The sequence below is a fragment of the Fundulus heteroclitus genome, chromosome 9, assembly GCF_011125445.2.
Source record: "Fundulus heteroclitus isolate FHET01 chromosome 9, MU-UCD_Fhet_4.1, whole genome shotgun sequence".
NCBI lineage: Eukaryota > Metazoa > Chordata > Actinopteri > Cyprinodontiformes > Fundulidae > Fundulus > Fundulus heteroclitus.
The window spans coordinates 19,748,846-19,765,162 of record NC_046369.1 but is presented as its reverse complement, the minus strand read 5'-3'; the positions used below and the strand labels follow the sequence as shown (position 1 = coordinate 19,765,162).

General features: G+C 42.6%; 1 protein-coding gene across 2 annotated transcripts in view; it reads left to right on the top strand.

Moving 5' to 3' along the window:
• Positions 1-16,317, top strand: part of arhgef18b (rho/rac guanine nucleotide exchange factor (GEF) 18b) — a 75,525-nt gene that overhangs the window by 44,742 nt on the left and 14,466 nt on the right. For both annotated transcript variants that reach the window (XM_021324199.2, XM_036141192.1), the window contains 17 exons: positions 2,073-2,118; positions 3,413-3,632; positions 4,809-4,915; positions 5,357-5,497; positions 6,194-6,444; positions 6,575-6,700; positions 6,792-6,909; positions 7,001-7,255; positions 7,476-7,552; positions 10,363-10,541; positions 10,738-10,811; positions 11,449-11,634; positions 11,775-11,921; positions 12,121-12,236; positions 13,870-13,938; positions 14,112-14,159; positions 16,015-16,296. In XM_021324199.2, the coding sequence (XP_021179874.2) occupies positions 2,073-2,118; positions 3,413-3,632; positions 4,809-4,915; positions 5,357-5,497; positions 6,194-6,444; positions 6,575-6,700; positions 6,792-6,909; positions 7,001-7,255; positions 7,476-7,552; positions 10,363-10,541; positions 10,738-10,811; positions 11,449-11,634; positions 11,775-11,921; positions 12,121-12,236; positions 13,870-13,938; positions 14,112-14,159; positions 16,015-16,296 (2,442 nt within the window). The remainder of the gene's footprint in view (positions 1-2,072; positions 2,119-3,412; positions 3,633-4,808; positions 4,916-5,356; positions 5,498-6,193; positions 6,445-6,574; positions 6,701-6,791; positions 6,910-7,000; positions 7,256-7,475; positions 7,553-10,362; positions 10,542-10,737; positions 10,812-11,448; positions 11,635-11,774; positions 11,922-12,120; positions 12,237-13,869; positions 13,939-14,111; positions 14,160-16,014; positions 16,297-16,317) is intronic.

The following is a 16,317-nucleotide window of genomic DNA, read 5'->3' as shown; positions in this document are numbered from 1 at the left end:
ATAATAATAATAATAATAATAATAATAATAAACTAAAAAGTGAATTTTAACAAACGGTGAGTTCAGACCGAAGCCACCGACCAGAGCAGAACCTTATCAGAACCAGTACCAAGTTAGTCTGTGGATTCTAGTTGATCGCCAAAGAAAATACGGAGCAAAAATGATCAGAAACACAGAAACTGAACAGTGCTGTTACTGGATGTGTTCAGATCATTGTTTACACTGTATTTAAAAAAACAGCTTTGCTGCAGACTAGATGCTTATTTTAAATTATAATTGAAAAAAATAACATCTTATCTGGACATGTATCTGTTTGGGCCAGATGTTTGTCTTTAGAAATACATTGTCCCATTAACTTTACAACAGGATCCAGTGTACAATCCTCCATAGAACATTATTAACTAGGGATGGACAACTTGGGGCGTTAATTTGGCCCGATGTCGATATCTGATAGTAATATTGTGTATTTAATGTGTAGATGTATATACACACATTTCTATTTCTGTGGTAACATTTTGTAAAGGTTTATATGGGCTGAAAACTATGCTAACTGAATAATTTTTTTAATGTTTATAGTCTAGACTTAAACACAGCTTTTCGTATGTCTTCTTTCAACACCATTAAAAATGAGCCCAATGCTGACATTGCATTTCTGCTTCATTAAAAAAAAAAAAAAAACGCAATCCTGGCGGCGATGCATCACTCATTTTCACGAATGAACAAAAACGGCACGACCGACCCCATCGGCTGCCCCTCGTGAAACTCTGCCACAAAGGGCAGGTAGATGGAAATAAACATCGGCTGTTAATATCGGCCCTTTTTTAACACATTGGGTCAATACCATATGTTAAAAAATGTCTAACATCGGCCGATGTTTAATGCATGCATCCCTATTATTAACACTTATCTGTTGTTTTTCAGCATGGAAATACTTTTACCCTAATTCATGAAATGAAAATCTTCTGACAGTGAAATATGCTATATTTTTATTTATACATATAGCTTAGAAGTCTTTGCCTTCAGAAAAGGTAGCTTGGATGTTGAAAAATGGGGTCAAGCATCGAGTATTGTTCTTAGTTTTGGTATATAGTTTAACATTTCTGCGCCGTTGTGACGCTAAGATGAGAGATGCTAACTCTACTTCAGTGGGAAAGTGATCATAGTAGACACCTCGGCCCCGGAGAATTTAGCCGTATTTTTAAGCTGACACTTCTGCAACTTTGGATACATTGTTCTATTTTAGTGGACAGTTAAAAATGTCATCTCATGCAGAAAGTTTAAAAATATACATATTAGTGTTGCACCGATACCAGTATCGGACGGGGCCCCGATCCAGCCCTAAAATGGTGGTATCGGTATCAGCGAGTACCAACAAATAGGGCACTGATACCATTTTGATGTTTGTATGTCACTTGAACGCACCCTTCTCTCTCCCCTGACTAGTATTATACATGTTATATAAGTTCATGAACGTTGCACTATTTTGGCATTTGAGATCCAAAACTCCGGGTTTAAAAGAGATTATTCAATTATTAATGTCATTTTACTGTCTTACTGTTGCCCTACTATTATACATGTTATTATTTCAGGAATGCTGCACTATTTTGGCCTTTGAGAGCCAAAAGTTTATTCAACTGGTAGAACTTTTTATTGCCTAGGTAGTATGCAGTTCTTCATATATACACACACACACATCAGTTTCAAACAGATGGTATCGGCCAGTACTGCACAGCCAGGTATCGGGTATCGGTATCGGGGCCAAAAAATGGCATCGGCGCAACACTAATACATATTTTATTGTTTAGAGCTCTTAAACAGAAGTCAAAATCAGCAGGTTCAGAGTTTTGCTAAATCAGCCAAATAATCTCTAATTGGCGCATGAAAGCAGACGCGGCGTCAGCAGCTTCATTGATCTGTGCAGGTCTTTGTCCTCTTCTTCTGCAAACAACAACAATGTGCAGTTGTGGATGATATTGTCAAAAGCTTTGTCTTTTTATAATAAAATCCCCCCAAAAAACCTTGATGAGATTGTGATATAAATTACGCTGACTGTCCTGGTTTCCTTCACACAGAGAGATCATCACTCCAGGAACGGCGGCTCAGCGTCTGCTAACCTCGGTAAGCAGCGGCTGGTTCACTACCCGTGTTCTCAGACGGATGAACGATGGGGTGGGGGGGTCAGGGGGGGTGGGGTTGGTTAAGTTTAAGACCAATTAAAAATCACCTCTTTGTGTAGGTGAGTGTAGTTTTCTGGTCCGTTGCTGTGCATCCACCAGTGAGAGCAGAGCGGCGAGATCGGTCTCCCACAGTCGGTAGATAAAGGTGACGATTAGACGTTAAGAAGAGTCCATGTGCCGGACACGTTTAATTTAGGATCTAAAGTTTTCCTTGCAGTGTTTTAGCAGTGGAAAAACCAAAACACTGATCCTCTAGTCTCCTTTTCTACGAGGTTGTTCCTGCAAAAAACTAGAAACTAGAAATGTGCTTCCATAGACGACCTACGCGGTAGATTTATTGTACTCGTCGTTTTCCTTAGAAATTCACACACAACTACTTTGTGATTTCATGTTATTTTATTTAATTTTTTTAACGTTATATCAGCTCATCGGTCGGCGCTGCTTGTTGCACCGTCAGCAGGTGCGAATGCACGTGACCGAAGCCACAGGAGGAGACGCGCGTGGCTGCAGCAGCGGCAGGCTTTAGTTAATCTCCTGTAGCCGCTGTTGTTCCCCTCCGAACAGCTGGAGTCCTGTCAGACACACCTGATCTCTCCGCACGCCTCGGCCCGGCCAATCAGCGGCTTGTGCAGGGGGTCGGGAACACGATGAGCAGAGATAGAGGGGGGGGGGGGGGCGGAAACACAAAGAGGGAGCCACATCTTTCCAGAAGTTACCGCAGGACATCGGGGGAGGCTGGGTCGCTTCATATAAAGACTGAATTTTTTATTTTTATCATTATTATTTTTGAGCTGATCTCCCAGTTCGCTTCGTTTATGTCAGTGGAGTCAGATCCCTCGAGAAGGCTGTCGACACTTCAACCCCGACGTTTGCGATGGACCCGACGTTTGCCAAAGAAGCCGGGAAAGCGGCGAGGGCCAGCAGAGGCGGCACAAAAAGCGCCAAGGCGTCCTCCCCGTCCGTCTCCGCCTCGTCGTGGGGTCTCTCGGGACGCGTGGGCGTGCGCGTCCTGATGCACCGCGACATGATCACCTGCCGGTTCTACCGCTCCCTGCCTCGGTCGTGGCTGAAAAAATACTGGGTCCAGCTGCGGAGGGACTCGGACGAGGCGTCCTCTTCGCCGCGTCGCTGGTCATCTTCTCCTTTCTCTCTGTCCTCCCCTCGTTTGTCCCCATGTCCCCCCGCCGCTCCGTCTCATTTCCTCCGTTCACCTTTGTCTCGTCTCTCTCTCCCAGCGCTGAAAGACCGCGACAGGGAGAAGGACCAGGCGGGCACAGCCGCGGCGTCTCAGGCCGCCGATGGACACCGAGGGTTTGCCAGCGTCCCAGGCATGACCGTTAGCTCGTGTGGACCCAGCACTCCGCCGTCAGCCAGCCTCAGCAGCAGCAGCAGCAGCTCCACGTCGGCCCCCGCCTGCAGCGTTGGTCCCAGCGTCCATCACCACTCTAGCTCTGGGTGGGTTTCTGTTGCCACTATAACATATTCCTTCATGAAATTAAGTTATTGCATAAAAGCTTCTTTTTTTTTTTTTCGTTTAAGATGTGAAGCTCTCCAACCAAATTTTCTGTAAATTGAGATGTTTGCTAAAGGTCTACTGCATTTAAAAAAATCATTTTAGCATATTTTTTCTCATTTTTCCCACTATCTGCACTTTGTTACAGTATCAAGAGCAGGTTAGCTGACCTGTAGATATAAGCTTTCTGCTCCATACCGGCGTACCGCTGATGCAGCTTATTTTCCTTTATTAAAAGTGAAAAAGGCTAAATTTTCAGCTATAGTTTTTGCAGCAGAAAGTCAGAAACATCTTTGCTGTAGCTTCCTGCAAGCCTATGAATTGATTTTTTAAGATGCTTTTAATGACTTTTTTTTTAAATCTTTAACGGTCCCACATATTTATAAGATCTGCTCAGATTGTATAAGCCATCCAGACCACAAAGGTCTTAGTAAATAAATAAATGTTATTCTATAAGGCTTTTAAGAATGAAAACCCACAGAGATGCATTTTATTTTTATTTTTTATTTAACCAGGAAAAAAAATCCCATTGAGATTAAAAAACCTGTTTTTCAACACTGCAAAAACAGAACTAAAAATACGTAAAATTTTCTTGAAATTGCTGTATTTGTCCTTGATTTGAGCAGGTAAATAAGACGATTTACCAATGGAATAAGATTTTTCCCCTTAAAATAGGAACAATTCATCTCCATCATCTTATTTCAAGTGCAGGATGTCTAATTATCTTATTTTAGGGGTACAAATACTCACTCCATTGGCAAATAGTCCTATTTATTGGCTCAAATCGAGGACAAATAGACTAACTTTAAGAACATTTTACTTGTTTTTAAATCTGTTTTTGCAGTGAAGGGAGTCCTGGCCAAGAGGCAGCAAAGTTACACATTGAACAGGCATTAAGGAAGAGCCTCACTAAAGAGACGATCTGTTTCTTAATAAACCTTATTGTAGTTCATTCATCTACGCTTTTGAATGCTCTTGTAGATCGACCTCATGTTGATTTATAAACGTGTGACTTTTAAACTTCCTGGTGGCGTAGATAACTTTAAATTGCAGGAGAAATATTTTAGTGGAGTTGGTGTTGCATGACGCTAATCGGACCTGTGGCGTTCTTCCTGCAGATCCCTCCCCGGGGACATGGATGAAACGGACGCCCTGCGCTCTAAACGCTGCAACGACGACGCCATTTCTCTCGCCCCTTCCATCGCCGAGTCCATCATCGTAGAAGGTGAGTCGGCGCTCTCTCTCTCTCTCTCCCCCCCCCCGGTGGAGCTTTTCCTGACGTGACCGCCCCTCTGTGCACTCTGAAGCTTGTGCAAAGGCCAAAGCTGTTTGTCTTCAGGGAGTTCTCATAAAGCCAGAGAAGAGAGAGCGGAGGATGTTTCGCTGAGTCGTGACATCAGCCTCATTAAACCAAACTGCGGGGGAGAGATCAGACTGACCGGAGACCGGAGCTCCATGTTTGCTCCAGCGTTCAGAGTTTTACGGGACGCACGTTCAACACAATGCAATGATCTCGCAGTGGCTTCTAAAGTTTTGCCTGATAAAGTTTATTTCCAGAGTCCTGGGGTCACGTTCGGCATTTTCTCCCTGTTTGTTTTTTTTTAAAGCTTTGCCTTTTATTGAAGAAGCCATAGTTTGTCCGTAATATCTCCGCCCTTCCCTTCAGATTCTCACTATGCAGCGGTGCGGGCTGACCTGGAGTCCGATGCTCAGGACCTGGAGGCCGACTCCTGGAGTCTCGCCGTAGATCCGCAGTATCTGAAGAAACATTCGAAGGATGTAGCCAAAAGGCAGGATGTTATTTATGGTAGGTGTGAGCTCCCTTTGACATCACTGATGTTTATTAATACCAGACTGAGAGTCATTATTCTTCTAATGACTGCATATTGAGTTAGCAAAACCACATAATATATATTTTTACTCCCAAATGCTGCTCAGGTAGAAAGCGTTTAAATCGATTAAACTGGCCCTGACTGGCTTATGTAATTATAGTTTAATTGGTCTGAAATCATGTTTTTGTCGTAAATTGTTGCGTCAGATGTAAATGAATCACTAAACTTAAGTTGAAAGATTGATGCCTTGTGGCAGCAAGTTTAAAGTGCTTACAGAAGTATTCAGAACCACCTTTTATCAGTTTACAACAACAAAAACTATAATTTTTTTTCATATATCAGCAGAAAGTGGAGAATGATGGTGTTTTTTAAAGTTTTTTTCCAAATCAAAATCTCATAAATCTGTCATCCATTCTGCCCCTTTTATTCATATTCCCTTAAATAAAGTCCTATTATTTCTGAAGTCCTTCAGAGTTGGGTTTAGGGTTTGCACGGTATTATTCTCCCGTCTGTTCTCCTTTTTAAAAACCCACTTTGACGTACGAAAGCAGCTATTTTTGTTTACACATTTCTTTAAGGTTTTTTTATTTAAGGCTGTGCATCTGTAAAGAGAATATATTTTACGCGTAAACGCGGCACTAAAGCACAGCGGCTGCGACGTTGTCCCGCAGAGCTGATGCAGACGGAGATGCACCACGTGAGGACGCTGAAGATAATGCTGCGCGTCTACGTCCGAGAGATGAAGGAGAACCTCCAGATGGACTGCGGCCGACTGGACAGCCTCTTCCCCCGCCTGGAAAACCTCCTGGACCTCCACGCGCATTTCCTGTCGTGCCTCAGAGAGCGGCGGCGGGAAAACCTCGTCCCGCCCAGCGAAAGGAACTACACCATCAACAGAGTGGCGGACATCCTAATCGCTCAGGTACGGACCGGACGCGCAACCGTTAGTCGTCTGTTTCAGCGTTCCCGCGTGAGGAAGACGCACGATATGTGGCCGAGTTTTATTTAAGCGTGTTAATAGGCTGCCGCTTAAATAACAGTTTGTTCTCCAGTTCTCAGGTGAGATAGGAGAGAGGATGAAGGACTGCTACGGAGATTTCTGCAGCCACCACAACGAAGCCGTCAGCTTCTACAAAGAGCTGCTGCAGAACAATAGACGCTTCCAGAACCTCATCAGAGTAAGACGGGAGCTTTGAGAGTCGGCTCGCGTTTTCTTACCTGTGTAGGCAGGTGGAAGGTTGACGTTTCTGTTTTTTTTCTTTCTTCTAGAAAATCAGCAACCTGTCCATAGTACGCAGGTTAGGAGTGACTGAGTGTATTCTGCTGGTAACCCAGCGGATAACAAAGTATCCGGTGCTGGTGGAGCGCATCATTCACAACACCGAAGGTCCAGCCGCAAGCAAAGACCAATTCCTTTCTGAATGCGCCTTAATAACACAAGAGTAATCGTTTTTTATATTTTTTTCTCCTGTCTTTAGTGGGCACCGAGGAGCACGAAGAGCTGACCCGGGCTCTGAGTCTAATTAAGAACACCATCAAAGAGGTGGACACGCTGGTCAATCTCCACGAGAAGGACTCCCGACTCCGAGAGATCCACAACAAGATGGAGCCGAAGGCGCAGGGGAAGATCAAGGACGGCCGGGTGTTTCGCAGGGAGGACCTGGCTCAGGGCCGCAGGCAGCTGCTGCACGCCGGCACCGTCAGCTGGAAAGCCGCCTCCGGCAGACTCAAAGGTGAGAGTCGCCCTCAATAAAGGGAGACGATGAAGTAGACGATGAATCTACTTGCTTTTATTCTATTTTCTATCTACATTTTATTATTTTGCTATATCTTAATCATGTAAAGCACTTTGTATTGTCTTGTACTGAATTGTGCTATATAAATAAATTTGCCTTGCCTTGCCTTGAATAATGCATGGACTTTCTCATCGTCACCTGCTTCCTGTGCTCTCAGATATTCTGGCTGTTCTGCTGTCAGATGTGCTGCTCTTACTTCAAGAGAAGGATCAGAGATTCGTCTTTGCTACAGTCGTAAGAGATTTTTATTTTTTTGTTCATTTCTCAGTCAATTTCTGATGCTGGTGAAACGTTTACATCATGAGCATAAACTTTAAACTACGGAGCCTGGGAGAGCTCACTTTAAGTGTTATTTTTTTTTTCAGGTCGTGATAATTTGTGAGCATGTTTTCATTTAATTGAGCACTCAATAATAAAACGTGCACACAATTTATTCGAGCACAAGTTTTAATTATTCGTGGGTGCGTTTTGGTAGATCGAGATCTCGAATATACTATAACGGGCTCATGTTTACATGTGTCAAGACAATATTGAGTGCACGTTTTACATATTGTGGCCACGTTTAAGTAGATTGTGCGCTCGTTTGAGTGAATAGGTCACTCGTTTAATAAATTGTGCCCTCGTTTTACTATGCTTAAAATGAGAGCTCAATTTAGTAAAATGAGCTCACACTATAGTAAAACGAGAGCCCAATATAGTAAATTGTGCACACGATTTAGTAAAACGAGCGGACATTCTCTCAACATGCAAAACATTTTGCGATGACCCCTCTAGGGCTCCGTATTAAACAGCAGATTTGAACCGTTGTTTTTATTTAGTTTTAAATTATGGTTATTTCATGTCAACACATGGTCAAATTCTACTTTAGAAAATATAATGGACACATTATATCCAGGGTAAATGTTTGTTTGCCACCTGCAGACGAATTACCCGCTTTCTGTAGCCCTCAACAAGCCTCTGGCATAAATCAGTTTGTCTTTTTCAGAACTTAAAACATCAGCGACATGGTGAGGTTTGTTTTAATTGGCTGGCTTGTCTTTTATAGGAAGAGTTTAGATTTCATTAAGGGTTGATGTCCAGGCCATTCGACACTCTTTGATCTGAGAAAAATCAAATTATCATTGTCTTGTTGGAACACCAGACTGTGTCAAAGTTTCAGCCTTTAAGCCGCTGATTTAAGGACAATTTGAAGAATTTTTATTGTGTGCAGGGCAGCAGTGAACGTGGCACCAGGACAGGCCCTTAGCATGCTGCTGCCACCAACGGCTGGTACAGTAATCTTTGGTTTGAAAGCAATCATGCCTGTTATTGTGGCCGATGGAAGATTTCTTGGTATCGTCTAACCACAAAACGTTCCAACAGATCTCGTGCGGTGCTACCTCAGTCGTGCTTGGAGATGTCTCTACTAGAGCACAGTGTTTTGTCTTGTCTTGATTTGGGCCCCATCCGTACACCAAGATGTAAAAGTTGCACCCTGGAGCAGCTGTGGGGTCCAGCAATCCAGTAGCTGCGTTTGCAGAGGCCATAAAATTGGGCAAATTGTTACAAAAATAAATTTACTTATGAGAAACACGGTAATTTCCTTAACTTCTGAATTGGTGTTTTTCGCCAAACTGCAGTGGAAACGCTTTTTTCGAAGCGCACGTCATGTGTTCAACAACCGGATGTTACTGCTGGCGAAAAAGAAGACAGGAAGTAGTAGGAGGATGATGCAGCGGCATAATTTCTTTAATGAGTTATCACGTGAACAAATTTATTCACGTGTGATTTTAATTGCATTTCCTAACTAATGGAAACACTGAAACACTGTCTTTTTTTCAACATCAGCAGAATATGGATAACGTTTTTGTGCAGATCCATAATGGAAATGTAGTTATTGATCCAACAGCTGGTCTTTGAACGGATGAAGCGAGCTGATATTAAAACTTTTGGAACGGACCCAACTTCAATTAAGAATTTGTGGACTCCTGTCCGAAAAGGACCCCGACCAGTTTAAATGAGCCTGATGACTGCAGATCACACATCCACTTAGATTTATGCCAGAAGCTTGTTGATCGCTGCAAAAGGTTTATAAAAATGTTCCTGTGCAACTTGGTAAGACACTTTCACCCAGATACCCGTGCAGATACATGGACGTAGTATTTAGGCTTGTCTGAATAGATTTCAAACCTGTTTGGATCAGAGAAATAATCAGTGATGAACATAACTTGATATCGATACCCAGGACAATATTCAATACTCAATACCATTTTTGATACCACTGTGATTTAAAAAAAGAACACAAATAAGGCATAAAACACATTTTATTAACATGAAAAACTCACCTTTTTCAATCTCAGCATAAAACATGCTTCCTCAACAGAAGCCAGTTAAATAAATGCTAAATAAATAACCCAAATATAACACCTGCCTAGTAGCATGCTAGCCACAGCTAATCACACAACAATAATGCGGACCACCAGTAATATGTTTAATGTATTAAATTAAATTATGGACAGGAACTTTGATTTATTAATCAGTCAGAATTCATTATGAAGGCCAGGATGTCGGACTTTGAGATGTTTGGCCAGGTTTGTTGTGCTGCGTGACTTCGTTGCCTCCACTTCAAAGCGCTGTTTGCTCACAGGCTTGTCAAGATCTTTGGGTTTTCCTTCATTTGCCTCATATGCAAAATATTTAGTATCAATACCATGCCAAATTAGTATTGTACCTGATATCGATATTTTTGACAACCCTTTTGTGCACCAAATTCATATCATTTCAAAGTCCCTCAAGTTGTTTCTCAAACTGTCGCAACATAAATGTTCAAAAACTTCCTTAACGCTGTGTGAAAACGAAATTTTCGTTCTGTATGCACTCTGTCATATACTCATACAAAATGACAATAAAGAAAGTCTAAGTCTAAGTCTCTTAAAGGCAAAAAAAAGAGAGTTAACATGGCATTCATCCACTTCCTACCAGCACTGTAACACTGTGTGTAACAGCTTTAATTAATCAGTTCTAGAGGAAAGAGAAGTAACGTTTCCTCTCTTATTCCCTCTCAGGACAATAAGCCATCAGTGATTTCTCTCCAAAAGCTGATAGTCAGGGAGGTGGCCCACGAGGAGAAGGCCATGTTCCTCATCTGCGCCTCCTCAAACGAGCCCGAGATGTACGAGATCCACACCACTTCCAAAGAGGAGCGAAACACTTGGATGTCAAACATACGGCAAGCTGTTGAGAGGTAACCAGAGTGTTGTATGTAGAAATACTTGTTATAAGCGTATATTATATTACCAGCGTAGTTATATTAATCAGGCTTGTAAAAACGACTTAAAACTGGTTGTGAAAGATGTAGAAAATAGTTCCACGTGGTGCACGACTGCCTTTTCTTGACCCGTCTGCGTTTTTTCTCCCCTCTGCTTGCTCTGCCCTCTCAGTTGTCCTCACTCCGAGGAGAGGCTGTTCAGCGAGGAAGAGGAGGCTCGAGCTTGTAGGCTTAGAGAATTTCAAGGTAACGTCTGATCGCAGATTACATCTCTGTCCACTAGGAGGTGCTGATGTGTCACATTAAACCTGAAACAAAGGTTTAGTTTGATTGTCAGGGAAACGAAGCAGTTCAATACATTTTGAACCCAAGTTTGCTCAAAAGGCCTCATAATATTAGGATGCCCTTAGCAAACCTTTACTAATCATCTTTTTTGTTAAGATCATTCCTTTTTATTGGGTTGTTGAGGAAAAAAAGCAGTATGAGACAAAACATTTATTATAACAAAAAGTTTATCTCCATGAGCTAATTGTCTAAATTTGTTTAATATGTCCAAATATATATGAATAATATTTTTATTGGATTTTGAATTGTTCATATAAAATAACAACCAAACAGTCCCAATATCAACAATAAAATGCAATAATATAGAAAAAAAAGCTAACATATAAAAATAAGAAAGTTGCGAGAATAAAAAATAATCATAATAAAAATGAATAAATAAATTAATATCGACATGTAGGGTTGCAAAGCATATATATATATATATATATATATATATATATATATATATATATATATATATATATATATATATAAATCAATCAATTTTAGCCAATTTCTTGACTCCTGACTCCAATGCTGTCTTGTTTTGGGTCCGTAGAGCGTCTGAGCCAGAAGGATGCAGTGATCACTCAGGCCCTCATGGAGAAGCTGCAGCTGTTCACAGAGATGGCGGAGTCTGTGGCGGGGCTGGAGGACACGGCTGCTCGTTCCAGACTGCTGCTCCGAGGAGACGCCTCGGACCTCCAGCAGGGGGAGACACTGCTCAGGGGCGCCATCACCGAAGGTAGGACGATGCTGCAGGTCACGTGTGTCTGTGCTGGAATCAAAGGTTTTATTGTGTAAAAGGTAAACAGCGGTGTGTTCCCCTAGCTTTGTATTTTGTTTACAGCCATTTTGTCGCTCTTTCGTTCTTTTAAACTTCAGTGGAAAACCTGCAGAACTTGTTGCAGTCTGGAGTGAGGGAGGAGGCTCAGCCCGCTCGGGTGGAGGAGGGCAGCGGGTCTGGGGCTCTGCCCCGGAGAGCGGGCACTTTCGGAGGCTATGACAGCAGCCCGGCCATCCTCAGCAAGAGTGAGTCCAGCGCTCGCGTCACTCTGCCATCTAATCGGCTTTCTCTCACATTTTTACCTCATAAGTCACAAAAAATAAAGTTTTCTCTTGTGTTTGTTGCTCTTTATTACATACATGCAGTCTCTGTGTGCAGCTGACAAATGTGGTTGTGTATTCTTTATTATCGCCGTGCGCCTACATGTACGTGTGTCTGTTCCAGTTGGCAGTGTGAAGAAGAGCTTCTCTGGCGAGTCTAGAAACAGAGACAGGAGCCAAAGAGCCAGCTCCGACCCTCAGCTCAAAGACCTCTGTGGAAGCCACACCCTGGAGCAGACGGTAGGGGCATAAAACACACACACACACACACACACACACACACACACACACACACACAGGATGCGTCTCTTTATTTCCTGTAGATAATGAAAATACACACCAAGTCATCTGGAAAGTTTTCGTGTCCTTAGGGTTTCTGGAATATGACATGTATAGCTCAGGTCTCCTTATCTGTTTAAAAATGGATAAAAAGTGTAAAAGTAGATGAAAAGTCTTGATAAACCTTCTTTCCGGAGGGGGGGGGGCATTCGGTTCCCAACCAACCTGGCCCTTGACAGCAATCACCTGGTCTAAATATAGCTGCGCGTCGGTGGCAGGGAGCGCTGTTTGTGGAGCAGCGACTGAAATAATCCAGACGAATACTCTCTGCCACATAATGTATCAGCGCTCTGCCGGCGGTGGCGCCTTTTTAATCATTATTTGACGTGAACATCAACACTACGACGGTCGTTACTAACGGTGATCGCCTCTCTTATAGAATTTATAGCACAAATCGAACATTTTTAAACATGCTAAATTCATGTTAGGCGTTTCTGTGCCCAACATGAGTAGAGGTCGACGGCTGTCTGTCTCAAACGAACCCGAACGAAGGACTCAAACCACGTTATCACAATTTTCTATATTTTGATCCAGTGGTTTTTAGCACTGGACGCCTCCTGATAGATTAGATCTCACGGCTGGACCTCCTGGACTCCGGTACCACGAGCAGACTAAGCGTTAAGTGTCGAGATCTTAAAACTGGTATTGAGCTCATAGAGTAAAGAATGTGTAATTTGTTGTTTCTTTTGGATTACCTTGTCCTACATAGGGCTGAACAATTAATCACATTTTCAATATAATCGTGATTTAAAATAACGCAATTTCCAAATCGCAGAGGTCTGCAATTTTTGGGTCTGTAACAATTAGGGAATTAGACACGTCCTTTATGTGACAGTAAAATGTTTGAAGTGGGTTTGCCTCCACATGGAAGGGAAGACAGTTGCAGCAGTGAGATAATCTAATTTTATTACTTGTTTCAGAGTTTATATAATCATATATAGCATTAAGTACAGGTCAATCAGTTTAATACATTGACTGGTTACACTTTATGTTCAACAAGGATTGATGTCCAAATCAATTAAAAGCTCTTCTCTTGAATAATATTCTGATTAATAGAAACATTAAAAGTGCTTGTTTTGAATAGTCCTTGTTTACAAACATCTTTATTTACAGGCCATTTTTGTTGCTTGTGGTTAATGCAGATAAAAGTCAAAATTGCAATTTTGATTGAAATATATCGTAGGCAGAACGCAATCATTTCTGCTCCAAGTTTAGATGCTGCGGGTCTTTTAGCAACTAATCCACATGGCGAGGAAACAAATTGATTTGTTGTTTGTATATATTTTGAAACACATGATAAATTAAACTGGAAAAATCGCATTAAATCACAATATTAAGAAAAAAAAATCGCAATTAGATTATTTTACAAAATCGTTCAGCCCTAGTCCTACATGATTAAAAATGACTCCATTCTGGTTTTTAGAAGCGGGGGAAAAACCTTTCTGAGCTTCAGGGCTTTTTTCCCTCTGAAGGTTTATAGCTCATGTTTCCATCACTGAACTGTAATCAGATCGTGTTTCGCTTTCTGTGTCAGGTTGATCAGAGCTGCTCCTCTCCTCCACGATGGAACCGCATCTGGTCCGACTCCTTCCCCGAGGCCGAGGTGATCTTTATCCACACGATGCCACGCGCTGCACAGCTTTTATTTTTAGTACATTAATTTAACGATGCCTTCATGTGGCGAAACATGTTTATAAGTCTAGTGAATTTTGAGAATATTTTGGTGAAAGTAGTTCATATTTAATAACCTTCTCTTTTGTTTTTAATCCATTTTAGTTCTTTGACAGAGTGTTGATGCTCTCCCAGAGGCTCTACAGCCTGCAGGTAACGTCGTCCCCTACACGCTTTGGCTTAGTCTCACATATGTGGAAGTTCAGATGAAAAATATCCTACAGTTTATTTTCTTACAAGCCAGCTAGGACTATTTCTATTAGCTAAATGTCAGACTAGAGAGATTTATTTCTTTAAATTCAGAAGTGTACATACACTTAGATCATTCCACCTTTTAAGCAGTTTGGGAAAGCCCAGATTATGACGTCATGGCTTTGGAAGCTCCTAATTAGTAAATTCACAGCCTTTGAGTTATTTAGAAATAATAAAATAATAAATAGATAAAATTTCCACTTATCTGAAGGCGCCTCGTTCATCTGGTCCAAACAGCTGTCGTACTCTCTGGGTTTCCCTCGCCTCGCTTTCTGATTGGCTACACGTCACGTTCAACAGGCTGCATGCTCGTTAGTCCTCGGGGGGGGGGGGGGACCCCACACACACTAAATCTACATAAATGCAAATGTGATTAAACAAATAGAGTAACGGAATGATATAAAGTTTTGAAAACGCTCAGATTTGATATCTGGTATATCGGGCGGGGCAAGACAATCCGACATATTGAATATCCTCGATTTAAGGTCGGCGTGGTCTCGCTGTTCTACCGAGCGGACCAGATCGTTCTTTACACACCACACACAGCAGGAATATCTTTTAAGATTGTCTTAAGAGATGCGCCGATACTTGCCGCCTCTCCAAAGGGGAGGATCAGAGCGAAAATCGGGCTAAAAATCCTGCCCTGTGAACCGGCCTTTAGGGACATCGCTAGATATTAATAACCTGACAAAAGCCAGACGTATGTCGCTCCGCCTAGCTCCACTCACATACATCTGGGACATCGCCATAGGAATTGCATTTATTGAAGGCTGGGCCTTATCAAAAATCCTTGCATATGATTGGATAAGCCACTTGTCTGTCATCTTTATCAACATGCTATTTCAACCACTCACACCGAAGCTAACCCGTGACGCTGATGAGAGCAACACAGGGGAAAAAAAGGCATCCTAACATGGTTCATGCTAACGGTTAGCGGCTAACCGCTTGCCAAATCCAGTCGGGAGAAGGGTAAAAACATGGTTTCCACCAACAAAAGCCTTCAGAGCCGTTCTCTGATGTTCTTTTAATGAAACAATATTAGGTAGATTGGACAACACGGAAGAAATAGCAGCATCAATGCAACGCTTGCTTCCTCGATGCGAGCCGCCATTGTTGTTGGAATCTCACGGTCGCTTCTCCACTACGTCACATCCAGGAAACACCCGCCCTGCGTCCTGATTGGCCAGACCATAAATTTGGTTGGGGAAATCACTTTCAATGGGCGATGTCCCAGATGTATGTGAGTGGAGCTAGGCGGAGCGACATACGTCTGGCTTTTGTCAGGTTAAGATATTAAAGCCAGCACTACGAAATACAGAGATACTGTGAAGAGCTTTGGGGGGAAAAAAAAGTCTGTGTGATTCTTCTGGCATTTAACAAATACTTTTGAGAATCCTAATTGTCCTAAAACAGACATAGTTTAATCAGATTTAGTCACGGTTAGGGGGGAAAAGGTATTTTTGTAGAGTGTATGTAAATATCTGGTCTCAATTGCAGGGCTTTACAAATTTTTACCTGTTCTTTGTATCAGTACAGAGGGATGGACATGTGTGAAGGCGTAGCTCAGCTGTGGCTGTAGTTTCCCCTTTTTATCTTTTCCAATTTAAACCGATTTAAACAAAAACACGCAGGATCAGTTCAAAGGTTTTATTTTTCAGTCCAGTCATCCGTGGCTGCAGAATCTTTACTGTTTCTATTAACCCTGTACTCCTCCGGTACGTTGCCTGCGTCATCCGTGCTTTTCCCCTCTGCTCAGGCCGTCGTATCGCAGCAGGACAGTCAGATAGAGCTGCAGAGGGCCTCCCTGACGGAGCGGGTGTCCTTGCCTGGACGCCACCGAGGGAACGTGCTCCTGGAGCAGGAGAAGCAGCGCACCTTAGCCCTGCAGAGGGAGGAGCTGGCCTACCTGAACAAGCTCCAGTCTCAGCACAGGCAGGAGCAGCAGCGCTGGGAGAGGGAAAGGGAGAGGCACCGGCAGCAGGTGGAGACGACCGAGGCCCGGCTACGGCTAAGAGAGGAGGAGTGCAGGAAGCTTGAGGTACAAATCCACCACGCTGCC